We start from the raw sequence: 20,412 nt of genomic DNA, 5'->3' as shown, positions 1-20,412 counted from the left end.
CTTCTACATTCAATCTGTTGTGATAGGTTTTGATTGAAGGTATGTAAGGAAAATCTTGTCTCACACAGATATGTAGTTGGATGATGCAAAAGATAATTGTGAATGTTCTGCTTTGATACTACACCAAAACTCGACAAGCAGAACTTCTGAAAGGTTAGCTGCAATGTGGACTCTTAACCCCAACCAGTAAACTTAACTTCCTATCTTAAAATTCATTTGTCTATCTTGTACTTTGAATGGATCTTTTACCCATGCACGATTTTGAAAAACTAAAGTCAGCCTGACAGGTGTTAAGTAAAAATGGGGTTCATTTTAAAAGTGGCTAGTTTGGCCTGCAACTGAAACAACTACACAAATCCTAGACCGCTGTGCAGTAAAAACACCTAGTATACTTCTCATCACTCAAGGATCAGGGTTTAACAAAATTTAACAGTGATTACTGTTGGGTGCCACTACCTTTACTTATTCTAAGGGGCCAGTACAGTTTTACATCCATTGCTTTTACACAGTGAAAAAAAGCTATAAAGTCTTGTATGATCATAAAAGGGCCTCCCAGGGGGTACTAGTAGTAAATAATCCACCTGCCAATGCAAAAGACGCAACAGACATGTTCAATCCCTGAGTTGGGAAGATCTGCTGGAGTAGTAAATGGCAACCTGCTCCAGTATTCTTGCCTGGAAAATCCCATGGACAGAGGAGTCTGATGGGCTACAGTCCATGGGGCCACAGAGTCAGAAATGACTGATCAACTGAGCGTACACATGCATGCACGTGTGCACGCACACGCACACACACACACATACACACAAGATCATAAAAAAAGTTTTGACTTCCCAGACCCTCTGAAATGGTTCTGGATACTCCCAAGGTCTGAAGACTGTATTTGAGATTTGCTGCTTTATATCATTCAAGAATTAACCAAACAACAGTTAAAGAGATAATAAAAATAGCCAACTAACTCTTCTCCTTCCCCTCCAGTTGATCTGCAGTCATGCTTCAAAGAGTGGCTAAAAGTCAAATTTCTGACTATTATTACCTGGAGAGTTTCAGGACTTTAAGCATTCCACAGATGCTAAAGCTGGCAGAGCTGGGATGGACGTTCCCTGATAGCATCAATACTGCAGGGGACAATTCGAACGTAGTTTTATTAGAGGCATATTAAAAATTAAATGGACTTTATACTAGTTGCATGACAGAGTCCATTCCTCTTAAATTTTCTCAGTTTGTGAGAACCAACTGATAATGTGAAAGCACTGTAAAAATTGTGAAAAGTGAAAGTCTCTCAGTCGTGTCCATGGCATTATCCAGGGCAGAATACTGGGGTGGGTAGCCTTTCCCTTCTCCAGGGGATCTTTCCAGCCCAGGGATCAAACCCAGGTCTCCTGCATTGCAGGCAGATTCTTTAGCAGCTGAGCCACAAGGGAAGTCCAAGAATACTGGAGCGGGTAGATTATCCCTTCTCCAGGAGATCTTCCCGACCCAGGAATTGAACTGGGGTCTCCTGCATTGCAGGCGGATTCTTTACCAACTGAGCTACTAGGGAAGCCAAGGTCTACACAAACGTAAGTTATAATCCAGTCCGTTCAAAGGGGAAAAAGAAGATAAAGACATGGGGAGAAAAAGGTTAATGCATTTTATTTCCCTAGCTCTTCTCCTAAATTAAAAGTTAACCATTCTTTGCTTTATCCTAGATTTGCCCCAAATTCTAGTAAGCACAATCTTCCTTAACTCTTAAGTCTTTTCAAATCAAATACCAATTTCCCTCATCTGCTGAAGTGTCCAAAAGGCAATTTTTAAATTTGAAATACCAGAAACACATTAATCATTTAAGGAAAGGGAGGGGTAGAATACAAATATAAATATGCAAATAAAAATTAGTAGTTGATCACCCTAATTAAAAGCATAATGTCATTACCTCTCATTTGCAGACAATAATTAGATAAGACAGAAAAGTGAAGACTAACCAAATTACTCAGTATGTATTGATATATATTGCCAAAACATACAAAGGTCCTACTCTAGGAATAGGGAAAACACATAGGCTTGTCCTTCTTATATTCGTAGTTGTACCTTATGGTTTACAAAGTACTTTAACACACATTACCTCTCTCTAGCTATGCAGCAAACAGCAAGGCAAGTAGAAAGGATCTACATTTTCCAGAGAAAACTAGACTCCAAGAAGTTAACTAAGTTACCCAATACTCACAGACCTGTCAGAGACCTAAGGATGAGCATATCTTGTGACTTCCAGTGTTACTATATTTGTAGTTATATTTTAGCAATTTATTTGGTGGGGTCTTCCCTGGTGGCTCTGTAGTAGAGTCCACCTGCCAAGCAGAAGACCTGGGTTTGATCCCTGGGTCGAGAAGATCCCCTGGAGAAGAAAATGTCAATCAACGCACTCCAGTATTCTTGCCTGGGAAATCCCATAGACAGAGGAGCCTGGTGGGCTACAAAGGGTTGCAAAGAGCAGGACACGACTTAATGACTAAACAACAACAATTTATCTGGTGGTGGAGAGGCTGTGGAAGCAGTACCATCCCTTTTATAAATGAAATCTTATATTGAACCTGAACTGTGAGACACATAAATACACTAAAGGGCTTTTATAAGTGTTTAATTATAAACTAACAACTACTGATAATAAGTTTGTGTTCTCACAAAAGAAAATTGATCATGAGCAGATATGTAGAGGAAGGTTTTTCTAAAGGCCTGTGCCTTCATAATCAATGAGAGTCTTTCTCATCAATGTCTTATTAGCAAAAGTGTTCAAATACATGTACAAAGTGAACAGAACAAATGTGTCAAGGCCTGCACAAGAGTAGTCTTGTAATGAATGATCTTGGGTAGCTGTAATTTTGTACTTAAAATTTAATCCAACTCAAACATTTTCGAATACTGAAGCATCATGCTGCTGCTGCTGCTAAGTTGCTTCAGTTGTGTCCGACTCTGTGCGACCCCATTGACGGCAGCCCACCAGGCTCCACCGTCCTTGGAATTCTCCAGGCAAGAACACTGGAGTGGGTTGCCATTTCCTTCTCCAATGCATGAAAGTGAAAAGTGAAAGGGAAGTCGCTGAGTCCTGTCTGACTCTTCGAGACCCCATGGACTGCAGCCTACCAGGCTTCTCCGTCCATGGGACTTTACAGGCAAGAGTACTAGAGTGGGGTGTCATTGCCTTCTCCCACTGAAGCATCATAGGGCTCCATAAAAAGCAGTCTGAAAACCACTGCATAATGACTTGCTGTCATAAATTCACTTGCTTGCTCTCCACTTGGCTCATTTTGAGATAAAACTAAAACCTACTTTGACAATCCAAAAAATGTATATAAGAAACCTGATTAATAAGTATGATTACTATTTCACAGTCAAAGCAATACCACTCTTTTGGTTGAACCATATAAAACTGCCATTAACTGACAATTTTGACTATAAAAATAAGGTTCATATGGCTTAAACTAATATTTCTCATTTTATTTTCCCAGTCTCTTCACTCATAAAACTATCAAAAAATTGTCAAAAATAAATGGATATATAAGCAAAGTGGAAAAAGTACAATATCCAACAACAAAAATCACTGGAACTACCTAAACATATTAAGCATTTTAAAATGTTAAACCCTTTTAACATAATGTGCAGAGTTTTATTCACTTCAGTAGCACTAACTGCTCAACACTCAAAATACATTGTCATATATCCCCTTTTATTTACTGGAGGATGTGTGGGTTGACAGTTACCTACCTTTCTTAATGTAGATTGGCACGCCACTTTGAAATGTTATCTAGTTGTCAGTGGAATTTCTTCAAGCAAAACATATACACTTCGGAACTCATCAACTTTTTCAAAGTAAATAGAAGCATTTCCTTTTTTATCAAAAACTTTATTGAATTATTTCATTGATAACAGAGCAAGTCAGAACAATTAGGAGTTATAGATTTGAAGAGAGTTTTGTTTCTTCATTTCTTTACCTATCTGGTTTACCTCTCCATTCTTCCCACTGACCTAAGGTTACCAAATTAGGTATATGCAATACTTGAAGAAGTCTCTCTTTTTTTGGAAGATACTGAATCAAAATTATAAAGGTACTTATAAGAATAAATGTGATTCTCATAAAACAAAGAATTCAATTTTCAGATATTGGGTTGAACCAAATCATTTACTTTGATGGAGAATCCAGTTCTTTTTTAAGTTCCCCCTCAAAATCAATACATGGCAACAAATTAAGCCACTTAGACAAAAAGGCCTCATGCTACATAAATAAAAGTGACTCTTTCCCCATCATTAGTGAGGATTATACAGTAAAGAGTAATTCACACTGGGTATGCATGAGTTTCATTCTTCCATCATGAACTACACTGAACTAAAATTCAAAATGCTGTGACTCACATGGTTATTACTGAACACTTAATATTAAGTGGAAAACACAAGATAAATCCAGATAATCCCATTTTGAGAGTTACAGATGAATTTTGCTTAGAGTTATATACTTTCTATCAAAAAAAAAAAGCCCATTTCTTTATTAGAAAAGTCTTACATGCTATTTTTAGAATGATAAAGAATTTAAAATGCTAAACACTTGATATCTTTTAAGAGCACTTAAGGCACTCTTAAAAAGCTACAAATGTTGCCAAGTCATGTCATAACTGGCTCAAACAATCCCATTTCCATCTAAAGTTATTTCATCCTACTGCATGAATCAATATTAAATACCTTAGAGTTACTAAAAACTGGAAATTGGCATAGATGTGCACAGCAATTATAAGATATGAAAATGGTGAATATTCATTTTCCATATATTCTTTCTTTTAATAATAGAAGGATGTTTTCCTTCTAGGTAAAAAGAAATAATTTCTTAAAAGCTAAAGAATCCCTCTGCAATGCAAGAGACCCCGGTTCGATCCCTGGGTTGGGAAGATCCCTTGGAGAAGGCAAAAGGCTACCCACTTCAATATTCTGGCCTAGAGAATTCAATAGACTGTATAGTTCACAAAGAGTTGCAAAGAGTCAGACGCGACTGAACGATGTTCACAAGAGAAAGATAAAAAGATGTCTTGAAAGGTAGCAAAATGTCATGGATCATAGCCTTGTTTCTCTCAAAAGAAAAACAGATTTTGAAATTTAATACTACCTCCAAACATTTTATTAGTCTACCAAATTGCCAGAATCATTAAAAAAAAAAAAATTCCAAGTTAATACAGGTCTTCCCTCCCCCCCCCCACCTTATTCAGTTAAAAAAAAAAAAGCTGTTTTTTGTGTGTCTCAAAAAACTTTTTTTTTTTCATATTAAAGACATAACATCACTTTTAAAGCTGGAAAATCATCATCATCATCATTTTTAAAAAAGCTAAGTTCAGATGACATCTGGCCCAGAAATGAAAGAGTTAACATTCAACTAAGCTGCTCTGCACTTCTGATCCTTTACATTTCTCACAAGCTGCCCTACAATGAGCTGAGCAAGTATCAACTGTAATTTGATCCCAGAGTTTATGGAAAAAAATAACTGCACATACTCAACATGCACATTTAATAAAAATCTGTTTCAAGAAAAACATACCCGATAAACACAATTTAAGGCACATTTAACTGTTTGATTAACTTTAAATATGCAATCCCTTTGCTTTCTTCATGCTCTCAAATAAAACTGGGGAGAAAAAAAGCAGCGGCTCTACTGCAGGGAAAAGAGGCTTGAAAAACAACTTTGATTGGCACTTGGCCTGACCCACAGAGGAAGAAAAACAGTTTTTGGACAAAGAGCGCAAATATTTGAGCTTGCTTACTTACATGTTTCTTTCTTTTTTTTAATATAGAAAGAACAATCTCAATTGAACTGTAGTTAAAGAAATTGACTAAAAACGGTGCCGTATTCATCTTAGCCTTTCAGTCCCGACGCATTTGCACAGCTCAGCAATTTTAATTCATTTGTACTGGACAAACAGAAGCACCTCAACTACTGTTTCCACTTAATGAAATGTAAAAATAGTCTCGAGAAGAATAAGCTAATTATAATATAACCCAATGGCGGCTGTTAAAGTCTGATTAAAAGCTTTTCTCGGTCTAAAGCGACGTCTTTTCATACTGCACCCCCCGCCCCCGCCCCCGCCCCAACCCTTAACGGAGCGATTAAACCAAGTGAGCTAAACAAAACTGGAGTAAACTTTCTCTCAATCACTCTGGGAAGTAATAAACTGCGCGTCTGATTTTTCTGGATCAACACCGGGGTGCGGGGGTTGGGGGAGAACGGGGGATGGGGGGGGTGGTAAGCGCTAAAAAGGGACAATTCACGTCCACCCTCGTCTCCACCTCCCCCAGTCCCAGCCTGAGGAACCGTAACGTCGAACAGCGGTTCCCATGGGCATAAAGTTCAAGCTGCTTTACCAGTTTCTTTCGGGATCGACCCGGAGCCACAAGACGACCATCAAAAAGAAGGTTAAAAAAAGAGAAGAGTATTCGGGTAGAGCGTGCAGAAGTAAAACCGAAATAAATAAAAACAACACCCGCAGGAGTTAGGCGCAGCCGAGAGGAAGCCAGGTTCCTCTGGACCAGACCAGTTCTGATTTCACACCGACTTGCACCCAGAACACCGGGAGGAGGACCGAACAGGTCCGTCACCCCTCCGCCCGAGGAGCGGGAATGGGGGGGGGGAGGGGAGGCAAGGTAGCTAGGTGAACGGAGGGACAGACTGTAAGCACCCCCAAACCGCCGTCCCCCAAGCCCCCAGCCCCGGGGGCCAAGCGCTGCCCCGGCAGGAATCAAAAGCCCAGCAGGCTAGAGCCTCCGTTCGCGGCTCAGGCCCCCTTCTGGGGGTCCGGCGGAGAGGCCCCGGGGTCCCTCGGCCGCCGCGGGCAGGAAGCGCCCCTCGGGGATGGCCCCGGGCCGAGCCCGTACCTTCCGCAGCACTTTCCGGCAGTTGGTACAGAGCAGGTAGCTGGCGGCGGCCGACGGACTGCTGCCGCCGCGGTTCATCGCGGCTGCGGGCGCGCGGGCACCGCGGGCGGGCGGCGGGCCGGGGCCGGGCTGTCACTGCGGCCGCCCGCGCCGCTGCGGGGCCCAGACTGTCCCCTACACACGCCCCGCAGGCCGCGCTTCTAGCCTCAGCCTCCTCGGGGCGGGAGGACGGGACGGGGGGGCGACGGCCGGAGAGCGGGCGGCTGCCCGCAGCGACCCCCGCGGCGGCTGCCGGAGCGACGGCGGAGACGGCGGCGGCGGCTCCTCAGCGGCGCGTCGTCCCGCCCGCCCCCATCCCGCAGACCCCCGCCCCCGCCCGGCCAGGACCAGCCGCCGCCGCCGCCGCCGCCGCCACCGCCGCCGCCGCCGCAGCGCCTCAGCGCCTCCGCGCGGCCCCGCCCCCGCCGCCTCAGCGCCTTCACCACCTCCGCGCCCCGGCACCGCCCCCTCCCGCCAATCGGGCCGCCCCGGCCACGCCCCCCGGCGCCAGCCTGCAGCCAATGAGCGGCTGCTGTCGGCTGGGCGTGGCACCGGCCAATCACAGGCGCCGAGGACGCCTCGAATCTCCGGGCAAGTTAAGTTTGTCTCCGAGGCTCTGAACTGCAGGGAGACGGCGGGTTAGTTCGGTAGCCGGGTGGGAGGGAACCGAGTTTGTGCCGCTCCGCCAATAGGGGGAAGAGGGTGTGTCACATGCAAATAACCCCGTGAAACCCAGCCCCTCCCCTAAGGCCAGACACAGCCCCTGCGCTAGGTCCCTGCAGAAATGGGGAGGGGATGAGATAAATAGCTGGGAGCTAGAGTTCGCTAGAGGGTCTAAGATTCAACTAAATGTTTCCCGATTTCTTGAGAAAGACGGTGGGGGTGGGGGGAGCTAAAACGTTCATACCGATCCACCAGGGCAGTGGTTAGGCTTTCTCTTTCTTACCCAGAATCTTAGCTGGAAAGAAGACTGCAGTCCTGTAGCAGTTGACAGCCAAGGATCGCAAAGAACTTTATGCATCGCTTATCCTTGTTTTGCAAAAGACCAGTTACCTAAAGCTTCGGCAGCGGGTGGGGGATAGATGTCTAAGTACATTTACACCATTAGTCGGTTAGAGGGAAACAAAAGACTCAAAACCTGTGGGTTAGCGGTTTCCTCCTCCATCTAAAGCCCCTTCTCGTCGTAGTCTCTCAGCAACGAAAATTCTTTTATTTGTCCAGCTCGACAAGGCCAAAGAGACGGGTTTGTCTTCCACCCCAAAGTCCTTCTGGGGCGGCTGGTTAGATAAACGCAGAGCTCGGAGCCCTGCCTGGGAACGAAGCTTCAGAGAACAAATTGCCATTTAAAGCTCTTGGGCTAGACCTGCCTCTTGCAAAGCTACAAATGAATTCAGGATTTTGGTGTTCACGTTCTGGGGAGAGAAAGCAGATGTAACTGGGGGAAACTCAGGCTGGCAGGGTGTGGGGGGGACGGACAAGTGGGAGAGTAAGGTCTCCGGAGGGGCTAGCCGCGCTCATGCTGGTTGAAGGCGGGTTCCGACGTGAGACACCCCGAAACCTGCTCCCCTGTGAGAACAAAGGCAGGTGCCGAGCGAGAGCCTGGTTGGTGCCGGACGCTCCCCGGCGTACTCCGGGCCCCAGAGATTGCTCTGCCCACTGGAGCCGAGTTCCGTGCACACTGGAACCCCAGCTCCCCACCCAGCCCTGGCTGAAACCACATAAGACTGTGCGTTATGACATCACCTGTTTTCGGGCTGGAGAACGCGATCAGTATTCTCGGCTTCTGCTTTTCTTAAAGGTCGCTAGCGTACGAGGATCCGTGAAGGCCTGCAGTTGGCAGAATGAATCTGTGGAGATGATTTACACGAATGATTTCACTGGTTTGCATTTCTTTCTTTTCTTTCCTTTCTTTTTTAATTTAAAAAACTACCCTGGTTGCCTTAGGGATTCAGTGTGGTGTTGTGATGCAAAATCAGAAAGGTACACTTGGAGGAGCTAGCAAGTTTAGCATATCAAAGCTATCAGACCAAATTCTGTGGTTAAAACTGCCAGTCTCCTCATTTTTCGACAGCTGCCCCCTCTCTGTCCCTTTTAGAGACCAACGAGCATAAACCAAGTCTACACAAGGAACAAAGGAAATGGAAATCTGCCAGTGTCAGGTTTAAATAGATTAAAATAGACTGGAAAATCCCCAAAGGGTCTAAATGATGTGGTGGGGTAAATGTGTTGATCCATTTAACTAAAGTTAAATGATAGCTAAAGTTTAGTGATAGCTAAAGTTCTCTTGGTGTTGTGTGGATTTATACAGCCTAGGAGAGCAATGGCGTGGGGAAGGTGTATGACATTCTGTTAGAAGAAACTAAAAAAGAAGATTCCGCAGAGGGAGAAATGACTTACATACACTTCAATGCAGAGAACCAAGAAATCCAGGGAGAAAGTTAGGAAGGCACAGTTGTCCTAAGAACTGAAACACATATGTGTCCCCATTTAGTGGTACATTTCTTGAGTTATATTCCTGGCTTGGAAAGCAGATTTTATGTGAATACATTTTAAAGGCAAGTTGAAATTAAAGGATGAAATGAATTTTTGTGCAGAGATTGAATTTTCTCAAACAATATTTTAGCTTCAAATTATTTTCTATCATATACTTTTTATATCCTTTCCTTTTATTTAATAGCTAAAATTCTTTCACAGTGAAGTCCCTTAAGTTATTCAATAACCCAGAGAGGCAGGAAAAGAGAGGCCAGCTTCATACAATTATACCTTCTAACAGAGATTGCTAAAAGGAGGTTTTAGAAAAATCTCTTCATTGATCCATGGTCATGTACATGTATGTGACCAAATGATGCCCCTCTCCTCCAAAATTTTATAAAATTAATTGTCTACACTGTCATTTATTTGGCAGTCAACCATGTAACATTTCTCTTATTGAATCACCATGTATGTGTAATATTTCTTCTATTGAGCCACAATATATGTGTTTGTGTCCCACCTCTGAACTTTCCAATCCAGTAACTCATTCTCAATACACAATGACCGTCCTTTCCTCCGGTTCTCACACCCTCAATTCTATCATCCTTCTTCTCAGCTCTCTGGGTAATGTTCAGCTTCTGGACTCTTCCTTTCTTTTCCATCCCTTACCTGGCCTCTTTTTCTTTCCCAGCCAGCCTGGATACTAGGAGACTGTGACTTAGAAAATAAGTGACTTGCAAATCTTTGACCTCATGTTAGTTACAGAGAAGGAAACAAAAGCCCATTCTTTGAACTTCGTTCAGAGCAAGGAAAAACCCCACCCCTTTTGTTGTCTGGTTGTCTAAAACAAGAAAGAACTTCAGGAAAGTAAGACAGCGGTGAAAATTAACAACCAATATTGAGCATTCCTTTCTTAAGGTTTTATTTACCAATAGAGAATGATACTTCGTTAAACATTTTACACTGTTTAAAAATAATTTTTGCTTGTTTTGAACTATTTTTTCAAGTGTGACCTTTTTTTCCCCTAGTCGTACATAAAATCACATGGCTTGGATGTACCATAAATCATTTAACCATTACTCCATCATGGAACATGTAGATTATTTCCCATTTCTCATGATTATAAATAATAATCTGATAAACTTCCTTACATGTAAGTTTCTGGCAGCATCTTTGATTCCTAGATATGAAATTTCTAACCAGAAGGATGTGAATATGTTTTAAGACTCTTGATATAATGTACTAAAAGGTTTTGTGAAAAGATTTAACCAATTTGCACTCAACTCACCATAAGAGGGCTTCCCAGGTGGCTCAGTGGTAAAGAACCTGCCTGCCAATGGGGGAGACCCAGGTTCAATCTCTGGGTCAGGAAGATCCCCTGGAGCAGCAAATGGCAACCCACTCCAGTATTCTTGCCTGGGAAATCCCATAGATAGAGGAGCCTGATGGTCTACAGTCCATGGGTCCTGAAGAGTTGGACGCAATTTGAGTGCACACGTGCGCACTCACACACTCAACGAATAAGCATAGAGGGGAGAGATTTCTTGGTAGATTAAGCATTTGTCAAAGCATCCTTTCCTATACTTTTTCCTTAGCATCAAACTGAATACTGATATGACTGGTTCAGATTCTATTTTCTCATTAGACTGTGAACGCCTGTAGGGCAGGGAATGGACTGCATTCACTTATTCACTTCCAGCTCCTAGCTCAACCCATTTTAAGAGAAATGTTTTAAAAATCTTGGAGAAAATATGGAGTTTTCACTCTGATTTTCCTCAATATACTGTAAGTCTAGGTCATCTCTTTTTAATCTCTAATAATAGCTACCGGATCTTACAAAAGGATCCCAACACATATCTGTGAATTGAATGGTTCAGAATGACTATTGCTGCAAAGCAGAGATTGGATTCATGTCCTTACCTGTCACCAAGTCTTTCTTGACACTGAACATCATGATCATGACTGAGGCTTGCTATCTCTCTTATAAAATGAAAGCTCTTACCACAAACCAAGGGTATAGGGAGAGAGGGTTGGGCACATTTTTATGTTCAGCACTTTTGAAAGAAGATACTGTGTTAATAACATGCTGTGACTTTTGGACTTGAAATTGTTTACTTCTCTAGATATTCTCATTCTACTGACCTAAGAACTGGGCCCCTTTATAGTTCCTAAATAAGGATTCAATTGAAAAAATAAATTACTGAAGATATTTTAAAAATTCCAGTTCTGGAGACAATAGGTCATTTTCTAATATTTTGCCTTCTCAGACTTCTTCGTCTTTCCCCTGGGGGCACCCAAAGCCTTGGATTGCAGGGCAAGTACTGCATTATTTACAAATTTGCAAATACTGTAATTTGTTTTGTGCACAAAGGAATTTGCACTTCACACAATTGTAAATTGATTGCTCCCTTTGAGCTGTTAATTAGATTCCTGCTAATTTTTCCTAGGGCCTAAGACCAGTCAGTACTACTCCGAAGGAGGAATTAAGAAGATGTGATCCAAAAGGGGCTCTGCTTGAGCGCCGCTTCCCCTCCCACCCTCTCCATCGCCCACCTCCACCAGGAAAATTATTCTTACCGAAGCTCATTTTCCAAGGAACAAATATTCCAGCAAGATCCCGATTTCTGCCAGCTTTCTCTTCTAACTTCCCCTTCCAGAGTTTCCTGCATTAAACCCTGTAGAAAGCAGATTGCAAAGGAGAGGCCTACAGATCTGGGTTTATCATTGTTTGGCCTGCAAATGTTAGCCAGCACAGTTCTTTTTAACATTGAATTACTTAAAAACACTTGATGTAGGAGATTTTTGCCGCCACCCGCACCCCCACCCACCAACAAGTCTAGATTTCTGGTGTCTCTTGAAAATGGTTAGATCTGGTTACACTGGATGTGTACTGGTATATGGCCACCATCTGCTGGAACCCAGCACCTGTTATCTGCATTTGGACATGCATTTTCAGGTTTACCAACGTCTCTGTCACTCTTCTGGGGTTCCATTTTGCCACTTTATATACATTGTCTTCTTGACCTTTGTAAGGATTTGCCATCTCAGAACTTTCTCCGGCACTCAAATTACTAATCTACTGACTGATCCTCTTAACTTTATCATAGAACATGAGTTAAAAAGAAACATGTCATCTCTTGGCTATAGCAGAAGTTGAGGAAAAGGATCCAATGTAAAGAATATCATGATATGCAGTTGCCTGGGTGATAGTAAATAAGGGATGGATTGCAAAGTGGCCTGAGGAATCTTTTGCTGGTTGTGGAAATGATATGTATCTTGATTGTGCTAATACTTTCATGGGTGTACATAACTGTCAAAATGCAATAAACTGTACAGTTTTATTATGCAGTTAACTGTGTGTAAGTTACGTCTCAAAATAGTGGATTTTAAACAAAAACAGAATAATGGTTGTATAATATTTTAACATTTGTATGTATAACAATCTGTTCAGTCAAAATTCTATAATTGGATATTTGTGGGAATACTTTTAGTGAAAATAAATAATATCAAATATACAAATTCACAAAAAGGATATCACGATATGTATATCAATTATACCTTAATTAAAAATAAATTTAAAAAAGAATACTCTGGTACTCTGACACATACGTGTGTGTGTGTGTATACACATTGGTACTCTGACACATACGTGTGTGTGTGTGTGTGTGTGTATACACACAAGGGGAAGGACAGTTGTCTAAGAAGGGACTATTATGTCCTTTACACTGGTAACCTTATTCCTTATTCTAACTCTGTCTAAATTCCCATTCAAATTGTAGCTTTAGGAGAAAGGGACCAAGGGGAACGTGGCAATAGTAGGAGGCCCATGAGAGTGTTTTCTTTGATAAGCATTATCATGTGGGGACTAAGAGCTGGGGCTTTGGAGTCAGATACGGATTTGAGCGCTGACTTGGACCCTTACTAGATATATGTCCTTGGGCAAGTCACTTACTGTCTCTAGGCTTCAGTTTCCTCATCTGTGACATTGAGTAATAATGGTACTTTCTCAAAGGGTGATTGTGAAGACTGAATGAGACAATGCACCGTAGTGTTCAGGAAGTGACTAGAACCTTGCAAGCCCTCAAAAAGTGTTTGCTGCTAGCTGCCACAATACAAAGGATGTTATGCTCTGACATTGGTCTAGTTACCTAACTTTTCTATGTCTTAATCTTTGTCATCTAAAAAGAAGATATTAATATTGGCTTAGTTATAGACAGCTGTTTTGAGGATTAAAGGAGTTATATGTAAAGCGCTGTAAGACAATGTCTTGCATATAAGAAATGCTATATGAAGATTTACTCTTATTGTATACTGTGGTCAGGAGATCTTTTTTATTTTCCTCTTTGTTTTTCTGTGAAGATCTTTGATTTTCTTTTTATTTTATTTTATGTTTAAACTTTACAATATTGTATTGGTTTTGCCAAATAGCGAAATGATTTTCAAGGTACTTCTCAAAAGTAAGGTAACGTATTGTAGAAGTAGCAATGGACAGAAAGTCAGAAGACCTAAGGTTTAGTTTAGTAGTGCTGTAAACTAAGTGATCTGGGGCCTCAGCTTCCTTTTCTGTTAAATGTGGAAGGGTCATTAAGTGGGGTCAGGGCCAATCCAGATTATAGGAAAATTGAAACTTATGAAATATGGAGACTTTCCTTAAGAAAAAAATATGAAACTATGGATGCAAAATTATTTATGAAAGTGAATACTTATTTAAAATTAATAAATGGAATCAATAAACTTTAAAAAGCTGAAAATACTATAAACATCATAAAATCCAAATAAATAACAAAACTATCAATCAACTACCTGACACAACCCTATATTACTTTTTTCCCCTCCATATTTTTGGCTGTATATTTTCATTTCCTTTTCATATGAGAATGATTTTTGCAATATTATCTTCTATGGAGAAAATAGAAGGATGATTCATTTTTTTCTCTAGTCTAGTGCCCTAGAACACTTATGCATCATAAACATTTTCCAACCTACATCTTTGTGACATGATGCATGTGAATTGGCCTGGTGGCAGTAGAAATATTCCTAGAATCCATTCTTACATTGGGACAACTCAAAACCAACAACCACACCTGAAATGACTATTATCTCTTTCTATATATATAACCCACTAAACACAAGCTAAAGGTACCTCCATCTCAACTTCCCCTTACCTAGAATAACAAATATACCCATGGCTTCCCAATTTCTCTGGCAGGAGGGAGAGTTTGAAAGAGGTAACTTGAGTACAAAGAGTTTGTGTGGTCCTTACCAATAATGGTTAATAGCTTGTTTTAAAAAATTTAATTAATGACGATGTGGACACATTTCTCTGGCCTCTCCAAAGAGCCTTGGAAGGGGCCAGTGCTAGTGATGGACACTAAGGTTTAAATGTCATTAAATTTGTGGTTAATTCATATCTGAGAATCACAAAGACCTAGTCAAGCTCTAAAATTCTGTGAATTTGTTTTGTCTTACAATTTCCATGAGAATCTAGTGCAAGCAGGATTACTAAGACAGGAGAAGCAGGAGAATATCTGCAAGTAGGCAGGGAGAAAGTAAAAGCAGCTCTAGTCTCAAAAAATCCCCAAAGTTGCCCGGGTTTTCTTTGTTCCCTTATTTCTTCTGTGAGTCTATTCCTTTTTTTTTTTTTAATTAATCTATTTGTACTCACCCTAGTTCTTAATATCTTTCTTACAGATGTGAGGAAACTAAGACAGAGAAATAATTTTATGTATTTTAAAGAGAGATCATTGTGGAATATGCTAGTTGTCTGGGTGTTAAAAAGGAAAGTGGGTGAATAAAACAAAAATCCACATTAGAGTAAGGGAGTTTGGAAGGATCCTGTTAATTGGAGTATAGAAGAGTTATAATTTTTAGACTCAAGTGTCTTAGATAACATATAACAGTATTTATTCTATTGTGAAGAATTTGCAGGAAATCAACACATAGTTGAAGGGACCCTAAGAAGGGAACAGCCTACACTTCAATTTTCATCTCTTCTGAAAGTGACAGTTACATACAGATTTTGAGCGTCTTCAAGGATGAGCCTTTATTCATCTGAATATGTCAAGTACTTGGAACCTAAGAGGAAGTGCTTGAAAAAGCTTGTTGGATGAAATAATTGGATGTATTAGAGTTTGTTAACTAGAAAGTAGATACATTTTTACCAACAAAAGTTCCCAAGTTGTCTTAAAATTGTAAAATGATTTTCATGCAAAGGTAAAATTTGCCTTGGTAGCAAGAAGCAACTTTCAATAATTATATAAATGGTAACAACAAACAGCAATTTCAAAGATAAAGTGTTGGCATTCCTACATGAGCTGCCAGCTTGGAATCACAACAGCGTCTCATAAGATTTTGGAAAGCTAGAAGCATTTTGGAAGACTATGCTTCGAAATACATGCTGTCCAGATAGTCTTTTATTCACTCATTTATTTATTGGATATTGAGCAAGTAGTAAGTCCTGGTGATTAAAAAAATAACAAAAGATAAGTTTACAATTTAATAGAGAGACTAATGTATAATCTCTGCACTGATGTAGAAGATAAATAGAAAATGGAGAACAGAGGGTAAGAGAATTATTAGCAAAGAATTTAGAAAGCTCCTTTGAGTAACTGTACGCCTCTTAGTGGTAGTGATGGAAATTCACTCCTGTGTTCATGCGTTCATTTGCTCAACGTGCGTCTGTGGAGTACAAGTACCAGGCTCTTGGTTAGTTAGGGAACATGAGAGTCGGGGTCTTACATAACAGATAATCTTCCAGAGAAGAGGGACTTCAAACAAGTAACACCAATATGTAGTAAGTATTTTTATTTTTGGCCACACGGTGTGGCATGTTGGACCTTAATTCCCCAACCAGGGATCAATCAGGTGCCCCCTGAAGTGGAAGCTTGGGTTCTTAACCACTGGACTGCCTGGGAAGTCCCTGTAATGATTATTATAGTAGGGGAAACACAGGAAGGAAACATACAGCATGGGAATCTAACATAATCCGGGCTTCCCTGAGGAAGTAAAATGCAAACCCAAGTAGTGGACTGTCCACAGTTTATGACAGTGACTACCATGTATGCCAGCCAGTGGGTCCTTTCCATCTGCAACTCACATCTTGATGTTTCAGTTCCTCTTTTAATGTAGTTCCCGTTACAATTATAAAACTCCTATTAATCCTGAGTTTTTACATTACAGTAAACAAACCTCGGGCTTCCCTGGTGGCTCAGATGGTAAAGAATCTGCCTGCATGCTGAGACCTGGTAGGAGACCCAGGTTTGATCCCTGGGTCAGGAAGATCCCCTGGAGAAGGGAATGGCAACCCACTCCAGCATTCTTGCCTGGAGAATCCCATGGACAGAGGAGCCTAGTGGGCTATAGTCCATGGGGTCGCAAAGAGTTGGACATGACTGAGCGACTAACACTGACTTTCAAATAAACTTTAATACTGAGAGCAAGCCTCCTTTCTCTTTTATGAGGGACTATCCTTATTTGACTTCTTTTTCCTAATTAAAGAATATCATTTAACATCATTTCATGCTTGATATTTCTCACTTAGCCCACCCCCATGCTGAGTTCCATCCCTGTATGTGCAAGTTAAATGTAGGCACCATTTCTAAGAGGTACATCTATTTTATCTCTCTTAAGACTCTGAAGTATTTGAAAGCAATCCTCCTATCTCTAATCTGTATTTTCTAATTCCCAGAACACCCACTGTAATGATACTATAATCATAATAGATATAGTAATAGAAGCAACCACTACCATTTACTGGGTGCTTACTGTGTACCAGTCATTTCACAATATCCTTTATATATTGTCTTACCTAATATTTACAAAATGCCCATGAATGGCTATTGTTATCTTCATTTTCACAAGCAATTTATAGGGATTAAAAGTTTGGTCAGAGTTATTACTAGACATTTGAGATTTGAACCCAGATTTGCTTAATGCCAGTATTATAGCCCATATTTATAGATAGTATTATGCAATCCTATCTTTGCATTGTACAGTCAGAATATTGTAATTATTCTTTGAAATAATTCTCTGTGATAGGTTATCAAACTATGAGGTCTGCTGACTTAGGTCTCCCAATGTCCACCAAATACAGTGCGGGCATTTCTGGTAGCTGGATTACTATTGAAATCAATGCTAGGGGAGTAGAAAAAACAATATGCATTATTCTCTCTTCTAATATTGTATTGCCCATTGGCATGTTACTCTAAAATAAAACAATTGAATGATCCTGGGATTCGAAAATTCCTTTTGTTGACACTCTAAATGCTGAAATTCCAAATGTTTTTGATATTTAAGTCTGATGATCCCTAGGCAAGTGGTTAGTCATGGAGGTAAAATGGTGTATATACTGAAGTTGAAGGAGAGGGGAGATGAAAGAAGTTACCCTTGTTCCTCTTATATGCTGTGTCAAGGATGGTCCAACCCCATTGTGACTGGTTGAAACTAGCTCGTCTAACAAAGATGAATGAACTGGTTTCCATGTAATCTGCTGGTGAACTAGAGGTTTTTATCTCAGCCTGGCCCATCCAGATCCTCCTTTAAGGAAATCTTCCTTTCTGTGGGCTCATTCTAAACAGTGATGCTCTGTATTATGTGTTTGCTCCCTGTCTCACATGAGTAGACCAAGGAGTAGGCACTTGGTGGAAAATAGCCATTCTGTGACCTGGCCAACCATCTGGATGGACTAGCTTAAAATGATGATCTGGGCCAATCAGTTCCCTTTCTGGGAAATTCGGCAATTGGAAACTAAAACACCAAGCCAGCTGGCAGCAAAGTCAGATTTTGAGAGGATGCCATGAACCAAAAGGAACCGAAAATTATGAAGGGCAGAACAGATAGTAAAGGTTGAGGAAGCAGGTTGGACAAGAAGGATGGAGGCAATGCACAGAAAGAAAGCGAAGACACTTAAGACACTTGGAGGTGCCTTCAATCTTGGCTATTTCCAGTTCTGGTCCCTGCCATGTATCCTTGTGATGATCCACCCCCACTCCACTCCACCCCTTCCCCCATCTAAATCTCTTTCCACCATTAATTTTGTGAAGTAACTTGAGTGTGCCTGTTTCTTTCAATCAAAAGAGATTGATTGAAACCATCTCTTTCTTCCCTTGCATGTCAAGCACTTACAAATATGAAGTATTACTCTTAGTTCTCATTAGCAAATGGATGTGAAAGTCTGACATTCAAAAGAAAGAACTAGAATGCACCGAGCCAGAAAACCCCATTTTGCTTTTTTTCACATAGAAAAAAATCTTCCAGTGTAACATTTCATTAAGAAAGTCTGCTTTCAAATTTTTAGGACCTTTTGTGCCTCCAGTTGGAGAATGAAGATCAGTAATCTATTACCTAAACTGCTTCTCTCCAAGTTTAACATCAGTGTGATTCCGAAATGTCTACCTGAGCAACCACCCATGAAGAAAACTTTGAGAGATAAAGGCTTTCTCTCTTTCTACTCATATCCTTCGTTCAGACCTCATGCCTGCTGGCCCAGTTTAATGATTTTTTTTAGAGTTCTTGAACCAAAAAGGATTTTTTTTTTAAAGTAAAAACAAACAGAAATGGGAGTTAAATGTCTCTGAACATTTCCAAAGAATTAAGTGGTGAAGAAAAAGATAAAGTAAATAAGGGCAGCTTTGGGTCAATTTGCAAAGTTAAAAATCACTATGGTGGTCTTTATGAGATAATGAAGAGGACCAGGTATGTAACTATGAACAGGTATAAATATTTTCATTTGACTCAACTTGCCAGATGAGAAATATGTCTGAACAAGCAATCTGTTTCTGTAGGGCCAATCGCTAGCTTCGGGAGCTCAAGCTTAACTCAGGTAGCCGTGATAAATCTGGAATAGTCTTGATTTTCCATTACTGTTCCTCACACGCTTTGTGTCTGCGGAAGCCACTACTTTTTCTTCCTTTTCTAAGTGTCTCTCTCTCCCTCTTTTCCTCTTCCCTCCACATCCTTCTCCCTCCTCCCTCTTCCCTCTCCCTTCCTCCTCCTCCTTCCCTCTTCTCCCTCCTCTTTTCTTCCCTCCCCTTTTCCACCACTTCTTCCCCTCCTTCCCCCTCCTCCTTTCCCCTCCTCCTTCCTCTCCTCCCGTTTTTCCTCCATTCTCTCTTTCCTCCTCTCCCTCTCTCTTTCTCTCTCACTTATATTGGGTTTGTTCTAAACTCAGCCACCCTTGAACCCATTCTCTCTCCTGCAGGTACAATAGTTCTTAGGATTTGCCAAGATCTTGGAAAATAAAGGAGATGCTTCACCCGACCAGTGAGGATCCTCTTTGCCACACCTTTGGAAATGTTGTGGATGGGGAATTAAAGGAAGTGGTGTTGCCCCACCCAGGGCCATCCCAGAAGGACTGTGGTTGTGCTGGACGTGCTGTTGATGCAACAACTCTACTGTTGTTTCTGTCTATTTGAAACCTGTCACTTTGCATTTTCTTTCTCCAAGAAGACCCAAACATCAAGAGACTCCCATGTCTTGGGGGAACTGGAACGCCTAGGAATGGAAACAAATGGAAATACATTATACAAGTGGAACTTCAGCTATGACCTGAAATGTGTTACCTAAGAGCTCTGTAAGGGAGAAATTGAAAACTTTTTTTCTATCTTAATATTATATAATCTAGTCACTGTTGAAAAGCCCTTCAAATTTCATTTTTTTAGTAATTACTTTGTAGAGTTTTTTGAGGATTAAATGAAAAAATTTATGTAAAGTGCATAGAACAGTGTCCCTCCTGTTATGACCACTCAATAAATATTACCTATTATTATTACTTTTAAAACTTTTCATGCAGCAATAATATATTTGTTCAACTGCAATTGAAATTTATTTGAATTCAACTGCAATTGAAATTTATTTGAATTTTAATGTTTTGGGCTCCTTGGTGTCATTTACCACTGTATTTGATTTAAAAGGGCTCAAGTACTTGGTAATATGCAAGGTGGATCATCAAGCATTTTTACTGAAATTGTGTTTGCAAAGTACATTTTGGTCTTCTATTAGTCTGTTCAGTCCCACTGT

At 40.8% G+C, this 20,412-nt stretch overlaps 1 protein-coding gene and 1 long non-coding RNA gene across 3 annotated transcripts in view; one reads left to right on the top strand and one right to left on the bottom strand.

Moving 5' to 3' along the window:
• SESN3 (sestrin 3) overlaps positions 1-8,990 on the bottom strand; it is an 80,163-nt gene extending 71,173 nt beyond the window's left edge. Inside the window, exon 1 of one of the 2 annotated variants that reach the window (XM_086338284.1) lies at positions 8,668-8,990. Coding sequence is in view for 1 of the 2 variants with exons in the window: in XM_086338283.1 (XP_086194409.1) it covers positions 6,886-6,963 (78 nt within the window). In the remaining variant the exon portion in view is untranslated. Of the gene's footprint in view, positions 1-6,885; positions 7,061-8,667 lie in introns of those variants that run through there. The other variant, XM_086338283.1, reaches the window with a different exon arrangement.
• Positions 8,694-20,173, top strand: LOC147357345 (uncharacterized). The gene is made up of 2 exons (XR_015141432.1): positions 8,694-8,804; positions 19,595-20,173. It is a non-coding gene; the product is annotated as an uncharacterized LOC147357345 (long non-coding RNA).
• The last annotated feature ends 239 nt before the right edge of the window (positions 20,174-20,412 follow it).

This window comes from Bos grunniens, chromosome 15, assembly GCF_055505025.1.
Source record: "Bos grunniens cultivar Pamir isolate PY7600 chromosome 15, Bosgru_T2T1.0, whole genome shotgun sequence".
Taxonomy (NCBI): domain Eukaryota; kingdom Metazoa; phylum Chordata; class Mammalia; order Artiodactyla; family Bovidae; genus Bos; species Bos grunniens.
The sequence above is the reverse complement of the archived record's forward strand: the minus strand, read 5'-3'. Positions and strand labels throughout refer to the sequence as shown.